At 58.8% G+C, this 20,801-nt stretch overlaps 1 protein-coding gene across 3 annotated transcripts in view; it reads left to right on the forward strand.

Annotated features, from left to right (window-relative positions):
* Nucleotides 1–14,155: 14,155 nt before the first annotated feature.
* MIDN (midnolin) overlaps nt 14,156–20,801 on the forward strand; it is a 32,077-nt gene continuing 25,431 nt past the window's right edge. The window contains exons 1-4 of one of the 3 annotated variants that reach the window (XM_039515904.1): nt 14,156–14,234; nt 18,477–18,702; nt 20,215–20,302; nt 20,574–20,636. In XM_039515904.1, the coding sequence (XP_039371838.1) occupies nt 18,485–18,702; nt 20,215–20,302; nt 20,574–20,636 (369 nt within the window). In that variant the 5' untranslated portion in view covers nt 14,156–14,234; nt 18,477–18,484. Of the gene's footprint in view, nt 14,235–15,094; nt 15,309–17,908; nt 18,331–18,476; nt 18,703–20,214; nt 20,303–20,573; nt 20,637–20,801 lie in introns of those variants that run through there. The other 2 variants (XM_039515901.1, XM_039515903.1) reach the window with 2 other exon arrangements.

Here is a 20,801-nt window from a genome sequence, read left to right on the forward strand (position 1 = left end):
AGGAGGAGATGACCTCAGGTCAACGTAGCTGCAGTGGTCGGGTGTGAAAGTCCCCCCCCCCCCCCAGCCCCAACACACAAGCTGACCTGACCCGACCCCCAGTATCATCGCTTGGGAAGGTGGGGTTCCTGTGCCACTGGGAAAACCCCTCTGTCGGTGGTGGTGGTGTTCTGGGGCTGGCCTGGCCTACCTACCCCGTGTAATTGTGCGCTGTCACCAGAGTGTAGACCTACCCTCCATCTTGCTGATGCTCCCACAACCACTGTCAGTCTGGCTGTCTATTGCCATGGTAACACTGGCAGGAACAGCCAGGATTGCGTTTGAAACCCGAGCCTAAGAGCTGGGCCAGAAACAATTCCCCGCTCCCCCCATGGGACGCTACAGCCGGTGGAGTGCTTGGTAGCTGCCTGGAATCCAGGCCTGCAGACACAGGAGTCTTGGAGGGTGAAGTTCGCATGCCGCACACGGGCCAAGGATGAGGGATACAGCGATGCTGCTGACAGGTCCAGGGGAAGCGGGAAGACAGGCCTTGTGGTGAAGGCACTGGGCTGGAACTCAGGATAAATGGGTTCAGCCTCTGTCTCTCCTTGGACAAGTCATTTCAGCTGCCAGTGTCCCTAGTCCCCATCTCTAAGATGGGGATAATGTTTGAGGCACTCCTATATTGCAGGGTAAGTATGTGGATGGTTAGGCAGGCGTGACCCCACCATACGCGCTAACACACCTCAGTGCATGCTATCCTCTCCCTGAGGCTTGTTCCTTCCTGATCCCTCTTTGCAATCGGTGTAAGTCCTGAAGCATGAGGATTGGCTGTAATTTGTATCCTAGCTGGCCTCCCTGGAGATGCCTTTTTTTTTCTTATCTGCACAACCATCTCATCTTGTTTTGAATTTCGCCTCGGTAAATATCCTGCGGGGCTGAGTTCCGGGCGTTAATTACACGCTGTGTAGGAAAGAAAGGAACAAGAGGTTCCAGCGTTGTGTTTCGTTTCCTGGCCCCCGTTGCAAATGACTCGTGATCTGTCACCGCACGTGCCTCTTTCGTAATTGCTGCTAATGAAATAAACGAAGTCCGTTTCCTGCCGCATCACACCCTGCCCCCGCCCACCCCGGCTGGCTGGCTGGCTGCCAGGCTCAGCAGACCTGTGGCCCAGCTGCACTGGTAAACAAGCACGTTAGAAAAGTCACTCCCCGGGGAGGGGGAGGTGTTCCCCTCTCCCATTAACAGATGACACATGTGGCTTTGTTTTAGCTCCCTGGTGGGTTAGATCCTATGGCCCGAATGTAGCTGCATCCTGGAGCTGGGTACAAACCCACGCACCCGTCACGTGCTGCTCCGTAACAAATGCCAGGTTCCAGGTGACAACGAGGTGACCGTGCGGGGTGGAAATAAGAATTGATCCGAACTTTAGACCGTCAGCTCTCTGCTGCGTGTACCATGGTGGGGCCCCCATCGATCCCTGGACACTGCTCTAAATAATAATGAGTAATAATAGAAAACTCACCGGCATGGAAACTCCAGACGGAGCCTTTGGGAGCGCTGAAGACGTTTGGCAAACGTCCCTGCCCCTCCCTTCTCTCTCACCTCCTGGGTTCTGGTCCGGGACACTGATGCACCAAGGGGACCATTTTTCGTATTGTTTCCAGCCCTGGACCAGAAACCGTGTGTGTGTGTGTGCGTGCGTGTGCGCGCAGGGGAGGTTGGACCCTGTTCTGCAGGGAGCTCAGACCCAGGGGGTTCTGATCATTCTTGCAGAGTTTGGATCAGCCGCTACAGGGATGCAGCCCTGCCTCAAGGGAGGAGAAAAACAGGGTGCCCTCAGGTCTCTGCCCTGGGCTTCCTATGGGACCTTGCTCAAGGCTGTGCCTCAGTTTCCCTATCTGTACAATGAGGGGTGTGTGTGTGGGGGGGAGTAATCCTTCCTGGGTCTTGTTTAGTTAGATGAGGAGCTCTTTGGGGCAGATCTCACTGTGTCTGTGCAGCACCTGGCACCGTAGGGCCTGGAGCTGAGCTCGGGGCTCTAGGCGCTACCATAATACAAGGGAATAATTATGGGCTGGCACGGACTTGTGTGATCTGTCCATCTATTACCTGATCCATATGTAGTGTTTATAGCACCCCAGTCCAGGGTGAGTCACTTCCCCGAGCAGTGCCTCAGTTTCCCCACTAGTAAAATCAAGACAATGCTATTTACCCACCTCCCAGAAACGGCATGGCTGGCCGGTGGGGAATGTGACCTATGTCTGGGCATCTGCAGTCTATTCTTGGCTCTGTCACTGACTCACAGGGTGACCTTTGGCAAGTCACTTCCTTTCCCATGCCTCAGTTTCCCCATCTGCCAAATGAGAATAATGACACTGACCCACCTCAGGGGCGGGGAGGGATGTGCTGCAGCCGCTGGAGCACAGGACTTCTGAGTTCTCCGCCCTGCTTCACCACTGACCTTGGACAAGTGGTTTCTCCCTCTGTTAAAGGGGGTAACCCCTGTCTCCTGGGGGGGCAGGGGCATTGCTGGGCTATTTGCAAAGCTCCGTGGCTGGGAAGGGCAGAAGACTGATAATATGGCTCATTATGATGAGACGCCCATCGGGATGGGAACCTGCTTGGAAGAGGGAACTGTCTCTCACTGTGTATGTACAGTGCCTGGCACAATGGGGCCCTGATCACTGCTGCGGTCTCTAAGCACTGCCAGCGGGTAGGGACAAGTGATGGTGACCACTGCACGTGCCGCCAGTATTCCCAGGGGGCACCCATGGAGGTGCCTGCCCCCTGCTGTGTCCACCCCCTCCACTGGTGCTGGTAACCAAGCCCAACGCATAGTCCCCCGTGCGTGCCATCCCCCACCCCCACCCCGGTGGCCGATCCTGCCTGCGCTGCCGTTCCAGCACATCAGTGGCAGGGGCTCTGGGGATGGAGCAGGCATAGGCCACTTTGAAGTGGGAAACAAAGGGAAACGGACCCGCCCTCCGAACCCCCCTCTTAGCAGCGCCAGGCGTGCCGGAGCCCAGATCTCCGTCTGGGGTCACGGGCAGGGACCGACGGTAACTCTTCGTCACCTCCCGCCAGCCAGGGACGGCCCAGAGTGACTCACCCGCCCTGGCCCCTGCAGGCCCTGTCAGCAGGTACATGGTCGGGGGCCAGGAAGGGAGCAGGAGCTGTTCCTGTAAACAGGAACCCCTTGGCCACTGTGTGAGGAGTCAGCCTGGGCCCTGGGAAGTGTGCATGGCGGGTGGGTGTGTGTATATGAAACGCCAGGGGGAAGTACGTGTGTGCGCCTGTGCATGGGGGTGGGGGAAGTCTGGAGGGAAAGGGGGCTGGAGGAGACACCCCCTGGCCCATCTGAGCACTGACGCACCCTGCAGCTGGGGTCTCATTAGCCACAACCTTCCCTCCATTTCTCGTGATCTTCCTCTGATGCTGTTAGAGGCTGGGGCCAACCCAGGGAGAGGCCCGGCTGCCAGAAGCAGGGCCCCCGGGACATTTGCACCATTAGACGGCGGCTTTAGGGGGAGGGGAAATAAGGCTGGACTAAATATGTGTGTGTATGGGGGGGTGCATGCATGTGTGTGTGGTGCATGTGAGAGGGGTGCATGCACCTCAGGGGGGTGGGGGTGTACCCGCTAGTCGAGAGCTGTGGGTTTGTGCCTTGGATGCGTGTATGTGGGCTGTGCACGTCTCTCTCTCTCCCCCTCCCTCCCCGTGCCCATCATCACGGTATCTGGGCTTTGGCCCACACTCGCCCCCTGTCTGAGCATCCCCCACGCATTCTCCCTTGCTCAGCCCAGCGCAATGTCTCGGGGACGGGGGCGCTGGTGGATCCCGTCGATAGAGCCCAGCCCCTGCCCCCGTGCCGTGGGGCCCAGGCGAGAGGATGCGTAACGGTCCCGCCCGCATCCCGGCCGGCTTGGAGGGGAGGGGTGGCCAGCGGGGACGTGTGTGCCCGGAGCATCCAGTGCGCCGAAGCCACCTGACGACAGCTAAGCCTCAGTCCCTAGCTGGCAGCAGCTGCTGTGGAGCTGCCATTACTAACCGTCTGGCGTTCCTGCCCCCGGCCGGGGCGGGTCAGGGCTGCGCATTCCTGATCCCAGGCCAATTAGAGCACTGGGCAACCCCCGGGCGGGCGGCATGCCTGGGCACTGAGTGTGTGTGTCAGTGCCCCGCGCTGCGTGTCCCCAACAAGACACACGCCCCCCGTGGGCGGGAGCTGGCACCCGCTGACTCAGCCCCGGCCCACGGCGGCCCTTTGCCCAGGGATCCCTCACCCCTGCTGCCCTTTGGGGGAAGGGCGCGTGGGGGGGGGAGGGTTTGGGAGCCAGGCAGGCTGCAGAGAGGGTGACCTGGGCCAGGGGTCTCTTCGCCTCCCCTGCGGCTGACAAACCCTGCTGGAACCCCCTGCCTAGCCCCTCTGTGTTCATGGGGCCCTAAGCATCACCTGTCAGGGGAACGTGTCACTCTGGGGGCCTTGTGCCCGTCTCCAGCACCTTCCTGGCTCTGCCTCTGCCACTGGTAGGGCCCTGATCCTGCAACGGGGCCCAAGCACCCTGTGGCATCGATGAAGCAAAGCAGGCGGGCGTTGGAGGCGCTGGGCATCCTCCCCCCATCCCTGCCATACGTGTGGCCCCTAAGTTGCTTCTGCAGTGCCTGCAACTGGGCCTATAGCCATCGGGCTGCTGGCTGGGCCCGGCCCCCCCCCCGCCCTCGTCTCACGTGGGAGCGACTGTCTGTGGCGGCTGAGCCTTGCCGGCTTCAGCGCTAGGCTCCCTGTCCCACGGCCAGGCCCCGGAGCCATGCGGCTCAAGTTGCTCTCCCCACCCTTGGCGGGGGGGTGGGGGGGCCAGCTGGGCTGGGGCGTCCCAGATGCAAAGCAAGGGACCGAACCGGGATGGCGGGGACTGAGCCATGGGCTCAGCCCCCGGCCGCCGTCCCCGGCTGGGAGCAGGGCGGCCTCCGGCAGAGCTGGAGGACGGGGCGGGGAGGTTGGGGAGGATGATTGGCGTTCCCAGTCCCAGGGGCCGTGGGAGGAACACAGCTGGGGGGGTTACGGGAACCCACCGCAGAGAATGACTCAAGAGGAGGAAAATCCTTCTGCAGCTGCCAAAACCAACAGAGCAGGCGAGCAGGAGCCTTGGGTTCCCAGCCAGGGGAGGCCCCGGCACAGGGAACCCCGGGGGAGGGGGGGGGTCACCCCAGCTCCTCCCCGCCCTGCACAGGAATGGGTTTGTGTGAAATGGGGCTGAGGGGGGTGCAGAGATGCCCCCTCTCTGAGGGCCTCAGGCTTGTTTGTATCAAGGCCAAAGAGGAAGGGAGCTCGACGGGTCTCGCCCCAACTGAACCTTCAACCACATCAGAAACCCGCCGTGGAGGCTGGCCAGGAAACAGGGGCTGGGCTGCATTGGCAGGGGAGCTGTGGGTCCCAGCAGGGCTGTGGGAGGGCGAGCCCATGGCTGGAATAGCAGAGAGGCTGCAGGTCACCAGCAGGGCTATGGTGGGGCCGGGGAGCAGGGCTGGATGAGCAGGGGGCTGTGGGTCGGGACCAGGGGCACCGGCGGGGCTGTGCACAGAGCTCCCCTAGGCCGTACCTGGCTTTAGTGACCTTTGCACTATGTGGTGCTAGCACTGACGGGCTCCGGAACGGACTGGGGCCCCACTGAGCCAAGTGCTGCCCGAACCCCACGGGGTGGAGGGGCGCGGCTCTGCCCTCATCTCTCTCCCCCTCCTTCCATAGCCGTCACTCTTCCGGCGGCTGCTTGGCCTGCTTCGATCTGTCTGGGTCTCTGCCTGGCAGGGCTGCAAATGGGGAGCTGGTTCCCTGGGCTGGGGCTGCGGCAGAGGGACGGGGAGGGGAGCAGAGCCGTTGGCCACGGGAGAGGTGGGTTGAACTCCCTGAGTCCTTGGTCCTGTGTTACCAGGGCAGGCCTGGCTGTGACGGGCAGCGGGAGCTGGCGCTCTGGAGATCTTTGCTGAGCCCCCGGCGCCCGGGATCTCCCCGCTCACCCTGCAGTCCCCCTGCACACGCAGTACAGGCCCCATCCCAGCTCGGGGGGAATCAGCCCCGATCCTGCTCCCACACGGGCTAGAGTCCAGGGCAGCCGGCCTGGGGTAACTGGCGCTGGGTTGGCGCCAAGGGCATTTGGCCTGTGACGAGCCCCAGCCATCGCCTCTGCCTGGCCCTGCCATGCGGATCTGTGTTCCCCTCGCGCCCTCCCAGTGCCTCCTGCTGGCTGCTTCCAGCCTGCTGCTCGCTCGGGAAAGGGCCCGCAGGGGCCGGGGGCTTTGGCTGGAAGCAGAGCTCGCTCGGAGCGTGCGCCGGAGCGGGGGGGGGTGGTGGCGGAGAGCATCTGCCAGGCCTGCCCACGGAGCCGATGTGCTGTTTGACGCCAAACAACCCGAGAGAGACAGACAGACCCATCTGCTGGGAGTCTGGCGAGCGTGGCTCAGAGACGTCCTTTGCTGTCATGGGGGCGGCGGGGGGGCGTGTGTGGATTTATGCCCAGTCCCCCCCTTCCCTTTGAAAATGATGGGGGGGTTCCAGGTGGGATCTGGGCAGCTGCTTGGGCGCCTCTCCTTGAGCTGCTAGGTAAAGCAGCCCCCTGGGGCGGTGCAGTCACGTGGCTGGAGTGGGGAGGGCGGGAGTCAGGGCTCCTGGGTTCTGTTCCCAGGGTTGGAAGGGAAGTAGGGGCTAGTGGTTAGAGCAGGGCCGAGTGGGGAATCAGGACTCCTGGGTTCTATTCCCAGCTCTGGGAAGGAGGATGGTGCAGTGGGTAGAAGAGGACTGGGAGACCGGGCTCCTGGGCCCCATTCCCATCTGTGTGACCCACTGATCACTCTCCTTGGGCAAGTCACTCTCCCATACCCACTCTCCATGCCTCAGTTTCCCCACCTGTAATGCAAAGCTAATACTATTGACCCCCACCTCACGTGGGGTGGAGGGAGGGTGAAGTTACATTAACACGTCGGCAAAGCATGCCCAGATCCTGGGGTGCAGGAGGCTGGCCTTGGCAGACGACACTCCTGGGCTGACAAGGAAGGACGAACTTCCCCATCAGCACTGGCGCCAGGGCCTCGGAAACTGCGGCAGAGGGTTGTGGAATTGCAGCACCCAGGCAGGCCAGCTCACTCTCCGGGGTGGGTGGGGTTACTCTGCTATGCCGGGGCAGTCCCCCAGTCCCATACAATAGTACTGCTAGGGGGTCCTGCTACCCAGTCGGGGGCTCCCCAGCAAAGGGGCCAGCAGGATGCTCTCCAGTGGTCTTGCCATGTGTCCCAGGAGAGGGAGAAGGATAGAGACAGTTAACATGAGGCAGCTGTAAGGGTTAATTGTTTAAAGGGGCACCACCGCCTGCCCTGCAGCAGACTGTCCCAGGAGGTGGGGTTTGGGTCAGCCCTGAAGAGCATCAGCAGAGCTGTGGGGTTGGGGGAGCCCAGGGCTGTGGGTCGAGAGGACTGAGGGGCACTGGCAAGAGATCCCCAGTGGGGAGGACCTGGGAACAAAAAGGTGAACTCCCCTGCAGGGCCAACCCTACAGCCTCCACTTGGGCACGTGATTCCCTTTCCCCAGGGGCTCCCCAGCATCCAAGGGGCCCAGCCAGTGTTCCCTCCCCTCACTGCCTTGGCTTCAGCTAGAAAGAGACACTGCTGAGCTGGGTGCTGCTTCCCCAGAGCTCCTGTCTCCAGCCGGGAGCTGGGGTGGGGAATCGAACCCAGGTCCCTGTTCCAGCACAGGGGAGCCCTGGCCCCGGAGGACCTCAGCTTGTGAGTCAATGAGCCGAAAGGGGAGCAGACGCACTGAGGAATGAATGGTGCCCGGCCTGTGCCAGCGGAGATGGAAAACTTGGCCTCCCAGATGGGAGCAATGACGTCATGGCTCTGAGAATAGCCCCTGGCCTCACCCCCCAGCGCTGCCGGGGGGGACCTGATGCAGCCAAGTACGGGTCTGCACCTGGAGCCGTGACGGCAGCGCGGCCCCTGCCTGGGGGAGCTGAGTTTCCTGCTCATCAGGTCCGAGCGGAAATGCTTCGAAGGGACAGTGCGTCGCCCTGGAGACCTGCCTCTGAAGGTGACTTTGGGCACAGGAGGAGCAAACCCAACCGCTCCAGCCCCCGCGTCCTTGCTTGTCTGTTGTTGCACCTAGTTTTGCCCCATGACTGCTCAGGTGAGGCCCCAAGGCTGGGTTAGCAGGGGGCTGCGAGTCAGGAGTGAGGCGCATTCGCAGGGCTGCGTGGGGAGAGGCTGGGTGAGGAATAAGGAGTGGGCGTCGATGCTCAGGATTGAGGTGCATTCGCAGGGCTGTGTGGGAGAGTCCAGGCCGGGAGTAGGGATGAGGAAGGGCTGTAAATCAGGACTTAGATGCTTTGTATGGGGCACAGGACTGGCAGCTGGTGTCAGCAGCACCCGCTCACCCCCGAGCTCTCCGGCCAGCATGGCTCTGGCGTCTCCCTTCCCCGGCGAGGGAGCGGTGACAAGCAGCCCTGCGCCCGAGCCTGCCTGCGGTGGCTGGGAGTCGCTATGGTGACTCAGCCTGGGGAGCCCAACCCGGCTCCACAGATACTGGTGCGGGGACGTCACGGCCCAGGGTCCCTCCCGCGAGCTGCATCATCCCGGCCATGCAGGGAATTGACACACACACCGGGAAGAGCTAAAAATACCTCCCAGCTCCTGCCCCTGGGTTCCCCGCAGTGCCCGGGGGCGGCTCAGCCGTCTCTGGGGGTGGGGGTGACATCACACCCTATTCTGGGCAGGGCGGGATGGTGCTCCCTCATTGGGGCAGTCATGTTGCCCTCCCTCCATGGGTCAAACAGAGCTGGGTGCCCCAACCATGGGGGGGGGCAGCAGACCCCCCCAATTATACACATGGATGCCCCCCTGCTAGCCAAAGGGGGCTGATCTCCACTCCAGAGGGAGGCACAAGATGCCCACCGCCTCCCCCCATGACTGCGGGTTGGATCCAGAGCCTGTGGGAGGGGACAGGGGTCTGTCCATTGAGGGCAGCGGACTCAAAGAGGGGGGGCACCCCTGCTGCCTTCCCAGCCCCCTCCGCCCACAAAGACTCCAGTTCTGAAGGGGAATGATCATCTCCCCCCGGTGCCCCGGACCCAGCCACTCTCGCTCTGCTGGGAACTGGCAACTCCTGCTCACTCGCCACCCATGGCTTTCCCAAGTGCCTACCTGCATCCCAAGCGCCCGCTGGCTGTGAGCGCCAGAGGCGGGGGCGGGGTGGGGGGAGGGCGCAGCTGCTGGGGTCTGAGGCCAGATCTTCTTCATTCTGAGAACCCCCCACCATGCCATTCACAGCCCCCGCCACTGCCCCCAGTAGAAAGGCTGAGAGAGGGAAAGCTCTGCTTGGGCAGCATTTGGGGGGCACAGGTGCTGCTGGTGGCATCTGGCCCCGATCTCTCCTCTTCCGGTACAGTGCCTGGGATGCCTCCTCTGCCAGGCCAGTCCAGGGGAGCTAGTTGTTAGCTTGCTGCTGTGCTGGGGCAGCTCAGCAGGGGGCTCCTGGCCCTCAGCCATGGATCACCTGGATGGAGGTATGATCCCCATCCCTTGGCATCTGGGAGCATCCCCCACACACTATGGTCAGTCTGTGCTCAGTGCCCTCCTCTGCTCCCCCCGTCCACCTTGCCTGCCCAGCCTGTGGGTTGTTTTCAGCCCCTCGCTTGCTGATTCATCCTGACTCAGTGACTCCACTTCCACTTCCTCCCTGACCTCAATTCACCTGTGGATGGGCAGGGCGCAGAGCCCTGGGAAATGCCCTGCCTGGGCCTGGGGGGCTCTGTGCCCTCTGCACAGACAGGTGCCAGGGGTGTCGCTGTGGGGTCACCAGTCCTGTCGAGCCCCTATCCCAGCACTGCCCTGGCCATCCTGGCTCCATGGGAGGCCCCAAACGCAGGGACTGCCGGCCTTGGGAGGCCAGTCCCGCTGCTAGGAGCCACCCAAACCTGGTACCAACGTCAAGGAAACACACGGCTCTGACTGGCCGTTTCCACGGACGCAGATGCGTGTCGACAGCCCTGGAAATGTGGGGATGGTTGGTCTGTCCCCCGGGGGCTATAATTCCCCCCACCCCACCGACAGGGCCTGCCAGGGGGCGCTGCACACGGGGGCAGGCAAGGGGCCTGGGGCGGGATTTGATTCGGGGCAGCAGAGGCCTGTGGGGGAGGCTAGATTGCCAGCCTGTTACTCACGGCGATGAGCTATTGCTCACCTGAATTGCACAGGGCATTGCAATGGGGCTCCTCACCAGAGTAATTTCTCCCCACGGTGACTAAGGGCTTGGCAATGAGACCCAGCAGCAAGTGCCTTAAAGAGGCTCCGAGGGGGAGGGGTTGCAATGGTGACCGTGGGGCAGCAATTCTGGCCACTGTTGGACTGGCTGCTCCCACAGGTCCCTGACGTCGCCCCACCAGGCACCCCCAGCCCGGGGACTCAAAGGTGAGACCCTCCCCCGCAATGCCTCATTCCAGTCTCTCCGGGGGTCTCTTCTGGGAACCGAACCTGGCTGGCCATGGGCCTGATGCGGAGCTCAGGGAAAGACTCCCAGCGACTTCGTGAGCTTGGGAACAGGCCCTGTGTCCGGCTGCGGAGCAGGGGATGCCCCACCAGGAGTACAGAGAGCGCTTGCCCGGCTGGTGCCCTCTCTGTACTCACCCTGGGGCTAGTCTGAGCTTGCCAGCGTGAGACCAGGCCCTTTGCACATCAGCTGCATCGCCAACGCCCAGATCCGGGCCTGACCAAATCATGTGATTTGACTTAAAAATCAGGAGGTTTTAGTTAATTAACATTGGGTTCCCCCCCCCCCCCCCGCCCTCGCCTTCTGGGTTCAGCGCCTAGCAGGTTGCCTTCAGGTCACGTTTTCCAGCATTTCTCTGCTGCCATGAGGGCTAGAAATGGACTCTGGGGGAGTCTTTTTGTTTGTTTGTTTTTAATGAAAACCATCATTCCCCCATCGCCCCCTGACTCCTGGAGCTGGGGCTTCAGGGAAATACACCGAGACGCCTGATCAAATCACCAGGGTTGGCAAGGCTGAGATCAGCTGGGGATTCGCTCTTTCAAGACAAAAGAGCTTGGATGCACCCCCTAAAGATTTGGGGGTGTCAGAGGAACTCCCAGCCCAAACAGACTCTTTAACGCTCATACAATCGGGGACCTTTGTGCCCGGAGAACTCCTTAAGAGACCATGCCCCGGAGACGTACTGGGGTGCTCTGGGAAGTGCTCAACATGCTTGGGGGGGCTGTGGAGGGCACCCATTCCCCACTGCGAGCACAGCCCCATGGATTCTGGTGAAGGGGGTTGCATAATCCGCTTGCTTCATGTGGCCAGCGCGCTGCGGATGGGCGTAATCCCCGGCCCAGGTCAGATAATCAGATTGCAGGCGGCTGTCGTGCAGCTGCCAACAGGATCTCTGTAGGCATTTGCTCCTCTGAGAGTCTCTCTCTCCCAAAGCTCCTCAGCCACGGGCAGTTTGAAGAACACTTCCCCCTCGAACGCCTCTGACGCAGTACAGGCAAATATGCCCCAGTCTGACTTTATTCGTTAATGAGGATTCCCAGGGCAACACAATCAACTAAACACACAAAACCCTGAGCTGATGGGAATCCTGGCTTCTCCCTGCTGTCCTCTTGCATCAGGCTGCAGTCTCTGGGTTTTTCCTAAAGCCCCAGCTCCCAGAGTCATGGGGTGATGGGAGAAACTCAATTCCTAGTTAAAAAAAGAAAAGAGTGAAGTCCCTCGCCCTCGCAGCTGCCGAGAAAAGCTGGAAAATGTGACACCCAGAGGGAGCACAAGACCAGAGGAAGATTCCCAAAGCAAGTGCCCCCCCTCCCTAATTCTCCCTCACACTAAACTTCTAGGCTTTATCTTAGGGCTCCCATGCCACAGGCTTTGCCTTGGCACCTGCTAAGCTACAATTGATTCCAGTTGTCGAAGGTATTAGTGGGAGGAAGGTGGGTAACCTCAGCCCTTATCTCCCCAGGGGAGTCTAGATGAGGCCCCCAAGGGAGATGGGTGCAGGTGCCAGGTTTCCACTCAGAAGCGCCCACCGAAAAAGATGGAGAATCCCCTCCCCCATTGAGAACAATAGAAAATCTCCACCTGGCCCTACCTCTCCCACTGAGAACAATGGAGGCAAGGGACACTTGGGAAATCCGGCCAGTAGAATGCAGAGATGGGCATATTGGGAGGCTGGGAGAAGTCCATGGACGTGGGGGAGCTCGAGAACCGCTCTTCTGTGGACAGAGGACCCGATTCTCCATCCCCGGCAACCCAGGAGTACTGACCATTTACATGTAGAACAGACAGCTTCCCCTCCCCCCAACCCTGCGCTGCCCCAGTTTGCCACTTTCACAGAGGAAATCCAGAGAGTTTCCATGGATCCTGTGGGAGTGGGGGGAGGCATCTGGGTTGTGGATGGGGCTGTAGGGAAAATGCATTCTGCTCCGTCCGGCCCGCGGTTCCTTGCCCCTGCCTCGCAGCCAGGCTGTGGAGCTGGGAGGATGCAAATCATACAGGCTTCCACCCTGCCCTCGCAAATCCCCGGCACCAGCTGCTTGGCATCCTTCAGGCAGACACACCAGGGTTTATTTAGAAGGGGTGGGGGGGGAAGAAAAGGAGCAGAGGCCAGCTGTGGCCTGGAGCTGTGACATTGACTCTGGGTGCCTTTCTCAGACCCGCAGAAGCGCTCTGTGGAGCTGGAAAGCTCATCTCAGAAGTTGGTCCAATCAAAGATATTCCCCGCCCCCCAGCATTGTCTCTCTAATATCCCAGGACCAACGCAGCTACAACAATACGGCAAACAACTGTCCCCTAAAGTCCGTTTGCTAGGACACCGGGTTTAAGGGCTGCACAAAGGGACTCTGAAGGCCCATGCAGGTCAACTCTCCCCTGCTCCATGTAGAAACGCTGCTTTCAGCCTCCAATGTGAGATTACCTGGCTTACAATTCCTCTCCCCTGTGTTACATCAGGGGTCCCTGCATTAGCCATGCTCGGTAGGGAGCCCTGTCTTAAAGGGACAGGATAATGTTAAAAATCAGATTTAAAAAAATGTCCTTGTGCTCCCCTGTCTGTATCCACTGGTGTCTCTTTTTTATACTTGGATTGGAAGCTCTGGTGGGCAGGGACCGTCTCTTTGTTCCGTGTTTTTCCAGCACCTCGCGCAATGACTGGGGCTGCTGGGTGTAATTCAATACAACTTACGTTAGGACAGGATGTTAGATTCTTCAGCCTTAAATATATTTCACAATCTGATTTGCTTTCCCCTGTTGCTGTGGTTTGTTTACCTTCTGCATTTCACTTAGGGCATCCTAAAGCCAGGCTAGTCAGTTTCATGTTTGTTTCTAGTCATTTTCACCTCCTGGTTCTCCTGCACTAGTGCTAGGTGATTGACCCAGGCAATGCCACTTTTCTCTTAGCTTCTGCCAGCGAGTGCTCTAGAATATGGGCCTTTATTAAAATACAAATAACACCTCCCTAGGCCTTATGGTTACAGAGAAAACTCTTCAACATGAGAACTGAGTGTAACCCAGGTGGCGATGTCCCCCGAATCCTAAGAGAAGGGTGTACTATCCCATGCCATCCCAAGGGGCATTAGCCCTGAAATCTGACAATGACCTTTTCCAGGGCAAGGCTGTGAACTATTTCACAGCTGATCAATGCCCAAAAGAGGGTGGAGCACACTATGAAGAGCTACACGCCTTTCAGAGAGGATGCCTCCTTTGGGAGATGAGTGGGTGGAGCCTGTGAAAGCACCATCCCCTGTCTACTCCCCAAAGCTGCAGTCCCTCTCGCTGCAGGGCATAGATGTGTGTGTCCTTGAGCCTGTGGGCTTTGCTCTAACTAGGGTGACCAGATGTCCTGATTTTATATGGACAGTCCCAATTTTGGGGTCTTTCTCTTATATAGGTTCCTATTACCCCCCACCCCCATCCCGATTTTTCACATTTGCTGTCTGGTCACCCCCTGATCTAACACAACTTTGCTTAATTAGCCAAACCAAATATAGCAACATTTCTATTGGCCTTAGAACTGCAAAAGCTCTCTCTCTCTCTCTTTCTCTCTCTCTCTTTTTTTGGCAGTCTTTTTTTTGTCTGCTCTAGCTGAGCTGACTGTCCCTTTAAAGCTAAGTTATGATGAGAAACTGAAAGTGCTGCAGCAGTGGTTCTCATCCCACGGCCTGGACCGTGGGCTGCTTGCAGCTCAGTCAGCACCCAGCTGCAGCCTCTGTGAAGGGCCATACAGGTAGTGTATATATATATATATAATATGGTGCAGGGGTTCTCAAACTGGGGGTCAGGAGGTTTTTACATGGGGGGTTGTGAGCTGTCAGCCTCCACCCCAAACCCGGCTTTGCCTCCAGCATTTATAATAGTGTTAAACATATAAAAACGTGTTTTTCATTTATTTGGGGTGCACTTGCTATGTGAAAGGGGGTCACCAGCCCAAAAGTTTGAGAACCGCTGATACAGTGTATGGACGCAGCCCATATAGCACACAAAGCGAGCTGCCTATGTGGCTCACAATGGCAAATACGTTGAGAACCACTGGCTATTGGAGGGGCCTGTTTTAAGGCCCTGGGCCAGGTGCTCTGTGGTCAGCTCCTACCTCTGCTGCTCTGTCCCTGTGAGACCCCAGGCAAGGCATTTCCTCTCTCTCTCTGCCTCAGCTTCCCAGGAGTACAATGAGGATGTGATCCTCCTCCATCTCTATTCAGCTGCTACACTTTTCAGGGCTAACCCTCTCCGCTAGGTTTATGTACAGCGCCGAGCACCCCGGGGCCTGCAGCCCCCCTGCGGCGTGTGTAGCAAGAAGGAGAGTTCTGAGCTGGCACAGGCAGCGCTTTACTGGAAGGCGGAATGGGGAACCACAAGGCAGAGGCTGCAGAAGCCGGGCGGGTTGCGAAAGAGTTACTGAAAATGGGCCGGCGCGGGGCAGGTGTGAGAGTTGCGTCACCTCCAATCTCCCTGCTGACTCGGCATGGCTGGGAGGCTTTTCGAGGCTGGCTGAGCCTCCTCTCTCAGGCTCCGCCCAGGCTAATGTGCGGGGGGTGGTGGTGGTAAAACTTCGCTAGCGCCTCCCAAGCACTCAAGAATAAGGCTGCTTCCCAAGCCCGGGAGCCAGGCTGGGCAGGGAGCTGGATTTCCCCCGCGTCGTGAGAGCTGTGGACTAGCCCCGGGATTTACCTGCCTTGTGGGGCGATTCGGAGCCGGATTGGATCACGTGTTTACCGGGATATAGTTTCTTTTTTTGGGGGGCCGAGCCGTTCCGGCTGCGCACGGGGTAAAGGAGGCGAAGGGGAAGGATTCGCGGGACCTGGTAAGTCAGTTTGTGCGGTTCCGGGGGGGGGGCAGGATTTCAAGGGGGGGGTAACTTCTACCAAGCCAGAGAGCTCCCCGAGGAACCCGGCTGGGCGCCACACGAGATTCCTGCTTGTTTGCTTTGAGGCCTTAAAGACCACGCACAAATCCGGTTTTTGTAACGAGGGTTTCAGCCTCCTGTAAGGAAGAGAGGCGGATTGTGCGGGAGAGAGTCCGATTCTGACCTCTCTACCGACGTGGAGCGGCTCCTGGTTCACACCACGGTCTGATCAGCATCGATCTACTCCTTGGCAAACTAAAGGCTCCCTTGTAGTCACGCCATTCCGGGGGAACCTTCCAGGAATCCTACAACGGCCAGATCCCATTTTTAATCGTCTCTTAGGGCTCCCCCCCCCCTTCCCTTGAAAAAGTTTCTTTCTGACTTCAATGAAACTCGAGGCAGCCTGAGTCGATTGGAGTTAGTTTTCATTGGCAGTTCTGCTTTAACCGAACAAGGCGTATGTCCTTGGGAGTCTTGGCAGGATTGGGGTGGTTGGGTTGGTTTTTTTTTTTTAAACTTTCCTGACAAAGACCCGAGAAAGTTTGAAACTGCAGATTAAAACCACCTACAAATCTAATGCCTGGGGGAGAATGGGAGACACCCAGGCACGGCTGGATGGAAGAAGGAGATCAGAGACTCGTCACGTTTGTGTTTTTAACAGAAATCAATCCTGTCCCCTTCCCAGGCTAGGGCAGGAGTTAAGGCTCCTTCTTTCAGGCCGGATGTTTCCAGCGCTCAGCACCCACCCGGGGGAGGGAGGGAGGCAGGTTTCCAAGCAGTTCAACTCCCTTGTGTGTGACCCTTTATGACCCCGTTGTTCAGAAGAACCCAGCCTGCTGCCCTCAGGTGCCAGAAAGGGCCGAGCCCTCGCCTACGCCTGGATGTGCTCCTCGGCCCTGCACCCAGATCTGGTTGGTTAACTAACCTTCCCCCTTGGTAGCCGGGCTGTTTACACGCCAGATCTAATAGGGCTTGGGCGATTTTTGTGCCCACGCCCGTCTTAACCGCCAAGGGAGCAGCTGGCCAGGTATCGTTGTATTTAGGTAGGGAGGTGGTGGTGGCTTCTTTTTTAATTTTAAGTGGCTCTTCCGTTCCCATCTGCACAGGGGACACGCTGTTCCTATAGGGCGGACTCTCCCTGTGGGGTTCCCACACTCCAGGCAGGCTCCTGAGCTCCGGCTTCGTTTCTAACCTGCCTGCCGGGCTCTCCATACCCAGCAGAGGGCGCCCTTGCTTTGCTGATTCATTCTGCACCATCTCCGGCTGCTCTGTTCTTAACACCCCCCCCCCCCAATATAACCCAGAGCAATTCTGCACTGCCAGTAAGCGCTTTGACCTCAGGCTTTTTTTTTGGTGGTGGGGGTCTAACCCGGCCCTTGTCCCCAGCAAACCCTGAAGTTGCCTGGAACCGGAATTTGCCCAAGGAGATTGCATCCGAGTCTGGGGTTTGCTCAGTCCTCATCCGCATTTTGTAATAGCTGGATATTTCCCCATAGACCCCCCCCCCTGCTCCTGCGAGCCAATGTGTGTGTGTGTGGGGGGGGGGGGGAATGTCTGCCTCCCTGTCTGTCTCTTTTAACTTGCTGTTCGCTCCGTGACCTCGGCTCACTCCGGATTATGCGAAAGCCGTTGCAAAGTGCTTCCACTTTCCTGGGTTCGCCTCGAGGGGATAGAACCGTCCGGTTGGAGGACGAGGGGAATCCTCTTCCCCCAAAGTGGGGATTTTTACCCCCCGGCCGGCCATTGTTTGGAATAAGCTACATCCTTGGCGTGTTTTGAAGCGACCACCTTCCTCCAATTTATCCCCGGGAGGCGCTAGGCAAAGGGTTTCCTTCCATCTTAAGAAATGTAAATACCCTCCCCGCTCCTTAGAACAATGGCTTTGCTGCGCAGGCTCGGGTCATTCATTGCCTTTCCCGTGCGCGGCTCCCGACTTGCGTGCAGCAGCTGAAACAAGGAAGAAGCTACAATGTGCAACCGCTGTGTTGTGTTTTTTTTTTTTTTGGTCTCGTCCCACTCCGGGACGAGACCAGCCCCCAGACCTGGCCTCTGAGCACGCGTGTAAATCTCCCCTCACCCTCCTTTCCCCAAACCCAGGGAGCAGCTGAGCTGAGGTTTTTCTGCGGAGCCCTTTGTTGTGAGGCTAATATATTATGAATGGCTTAAAAAAAAAGGAGTGGGGGGCTGGCTTTCCAAGTGTGTGGGTGGGTGGGGAGGAATCTAGCCAAGCACCAGGCAACCCTCCTGTGTCCAGTGGGTCAGGGATCTGCTGGGCAAAGGCGTAGGCGGGGCAGTGGGGGGTGGAGGTGGAGAGCTCTGAACGGGAGGGAGGAGTCAGGCTTCCACGTGGGGGAGCACCGGGCCGGCTGCGATTGGCCCCGGGTTGCCTGTCTCAACGTTCGGAGAGGCCGGGTTGGCTGGCGGCTGCGCGAAAGGAGTAAGAAGTGAATGAGGGGGGAAATTAGCTCCGCCCCCCCGATAGAACGTTGATACATTATAACTTTTTGTGTGTGTGTGTGTGGGTACCGTGTGTGTGTTACTTTCACACCGCGACACCGGCGGAGCTCGGAGCGGCGGCTGCCGGGTTCAGCGCCAAGGGGGGGAATCAGGAACGAAAAAGCTTTACCCCCCCCACCACTTCTCCCTCTGCACCCCCCCTTCCTCTCATACACGAGCCCTCCCTGCGAGCAGCATCTCCCGGCGAGATCCGCGTCCTCAGGAGGCATCCGGGGAAGGGGAAGGGAAACCCCCGATGGGAGAGTGACTTGTGGGGTTTTATTATTATTATTACTATTTTTTAAGGGAGGTTAAATCGGGGCAAACTCCCTTGTTCTTCAGGGAGAGCTGGTCCCCTCCCCCACCACGTCCCCTTTAGAACCCCGCGCGAGGAAGACCTGGAAGGACCCCACGGATCCGGAGTGACCCTTGGATATTAAATCGGAGCGAGGCAGGACTCGGGAAGGCGATCCCACCCCGGCTGGTGTGTGTGTATCTGTGCGCGCAGCCGAACCAGGCGCTCTGGTCGCTCCTTTGTTCCCTTCCACTTCCTTTTTTTTTTTTTTTTGTCCACCTCCCACCTTGGTTCCCCCTGCCACACCAACCGCTGCTCCCTGCCCGCCCCCCCAGGTCACCGAATGGACCAGCAGCCCACCGCCAGGAGCTGCAGCCGGGGTGCCCCAGCCTGCGAGGCCGTCCCGAACGAGCCCTCCATGAATCTGTACATCAACACCACCACCGGGACCCGTTATGAGCTCTCCGTCCCCGTGGAAGAGACGGTGGAAGGACTGAAGCGGAGACTGTCACAGAGGCTCAAAGTGCCTAAGGAGAGGCTGGCTCTCTTACATAAAGAAAGGTAGGTCTAGCAGCCCCCCCGCCCCCCGCGGATAAACTACCCCAGAAGGGACCCAACTCAGGGGCTCACCAATGGGGGGGGGCGAGCAAGGATTCCCCCCCCCCAGTCCCTTGGCGCTTTAAAGGAACCCAAGTGGCCGGTAGCGGGGTTTCATTCTTCGCCTCCGTTACAAAGCCCCGACTCCCGGGGGTCCCCCGTGTGTGGGGCCCCGTTTCTCAACCTCCTGCACCAGGCGGGATGGGTTCCAGTCCCTCCCACCAGTCGGCTCCACTAGCACGCCTGGGCTGAGCCGGGGTCCCGGGGACGCTGCTGGGATATGGACCCTGGACCTAAAATGGAGCCTCTCCGTAGGCTTTGATCCCACAAAACTTTCCCCTGGCAGCGTGTGCGCGGGGCCCCGTCCTGGCTGCACCCCACTCGGGCGCCGTGTTGCACTGAGTCACTGGGAAGTGCGCGGCGCGGGGTGCCCTTTGTTCTAAAGGTTGAACCGAGGTGGGATCCAGAGGCGGCCTTTTCTCGGCACGCCGCCCCCCCTCCCCGCCCGCCCCCTTTCCCAAACCCAAATGCAGCCGAGGGGACTGGGAGGGGGGCCTCTTTGAGAGTTGTATTCTGGCGCGGCAGGGCTGGGAGCTGGGACAGTCCTTTGTTTAGCAGGAGCCAGGTTTGCTGCAGATCCCAGACTGTTCAAGGCTTAAGGTGCAGAAAGGGGGGGGGCTTTCTGTGGGATACTTTTGACACCCCTTTCCCTTCAAGGCCCCCCCCCCCAACAGCAGCGAAAATAGAGAAAGGAACGTCAGAGACTAAAATGAGGGAGCGTTTGCTCTCCCTCCTTGAGCAGGGGGGTTGAATGAATTAGGTGTCTAATTGAGGGGGGGATGGGAAGAGATCTTTGCATCTATGATTACAGTGTTTGGAGAAAAAAGGGGGCAGGTGTCCATTCCCCCCCCCCAACACTACCCTCCCCCCGAACTGGTCAAAATGTCCTCCTCTCCCTGCCCCCACCCCCCAGTCATCTGAATCCTGCCTGTCCTATGGGGAAGGTTTTGTTAGACACAAAAGCTTTAGACACAAGAGTCTCCCAGTCCACTGCACACACACTGCACGGGTTAGTGGCAATGGCTGCGTGACTGATTACTGCAGTATCATTCCCTGCCTCCTGCCCCTCTGATAGGATGTTTACATAATAAACTGGAGGGGGAGAGAGACCGACACAGTTGTGCACTGAGCGGGAAGGGGCTGGAATGAGATTCAGAGGGTAAAGATAACTGCGGAGGGGGGCATTGTGCTGAACGTAAATTAAACCCCCACCGCTGATCCTGCATCCCCCTGGCCTAAGAGGCAGTTCAGTGTTAGGGGAGCCATGAGGGAGCTCAGGAGGGTACCCGGGTTGGGTTCTAAAGCAAACCAGGCCCCCTTCCTTTAACCGTCCCTCTTTGCTGGACGTGCACGTTACTGATTTAATACCAGGGAGGTCTGATGTCCTTCTCTCTCCATGTCTTTTCCCTTCGGCAGTCGGCTCAGTTCTGGAAAGCTGCAGGATCTGGGGGTCGTGGAAGGAAGCAAACTGACGCTTGTCCCCACAGTGGAAGCTGGCTTGATGGTAAATGGCTTTTATTATTTCCCCCCGCCACCCCCCCCCATCTATTATTAAAGGGCTAGAATGTGATCTGGCTCAGCAGAACGGATGCCACTTCCTCCAACACAACCTTTGGTGGGGGGGAGGGGGAGGTTGGCGCTGGGAACGGCAGCAAGTTGAATATTTCATTGGTTGCTCTGTAGCTTGGTGTATAAATAGTGAAAGTGACATGCAATCCACCCACCCACCCCCCAGCCACACAAGCACACACCCCCTTTTTTATTTTTTCTTTCAGTCTCAGGCATCTAGACCAGAACAGTCAGTGATGCAGGCTCTGGAAAGCTTAACTGAAACTCAGGTGAGAAGCAGAAATATTGGTGCATTGACATGAACAAAGATTTCTCTGCAGGGGACTTGTATCTGACCTCCTCCCTCCTCCTCCCCCCACCCCTACAGCTTCCTGTATGTGCTGAAGGCTAGAGATCTCCGCAAAAGAGAAACCTAGAGGCCTGTGTCAGTGGTG

The sequence above is a fragment of the Mauremys reevesii genome, linkage group 26, assembly GCF_016161935.1.
Source record: "Mauremys reevesii isolate NIE-2019 linkage group 26, ASM1616193v1, whole genome shotgun sequence".
In the NCBI taxonomy this organism is placed as follows: domain Eukaryota; kingdom Metazoa; phylum Chordata; order Testudines; family Geoemydidae; genus Mauremys; species Mauremys reevesii.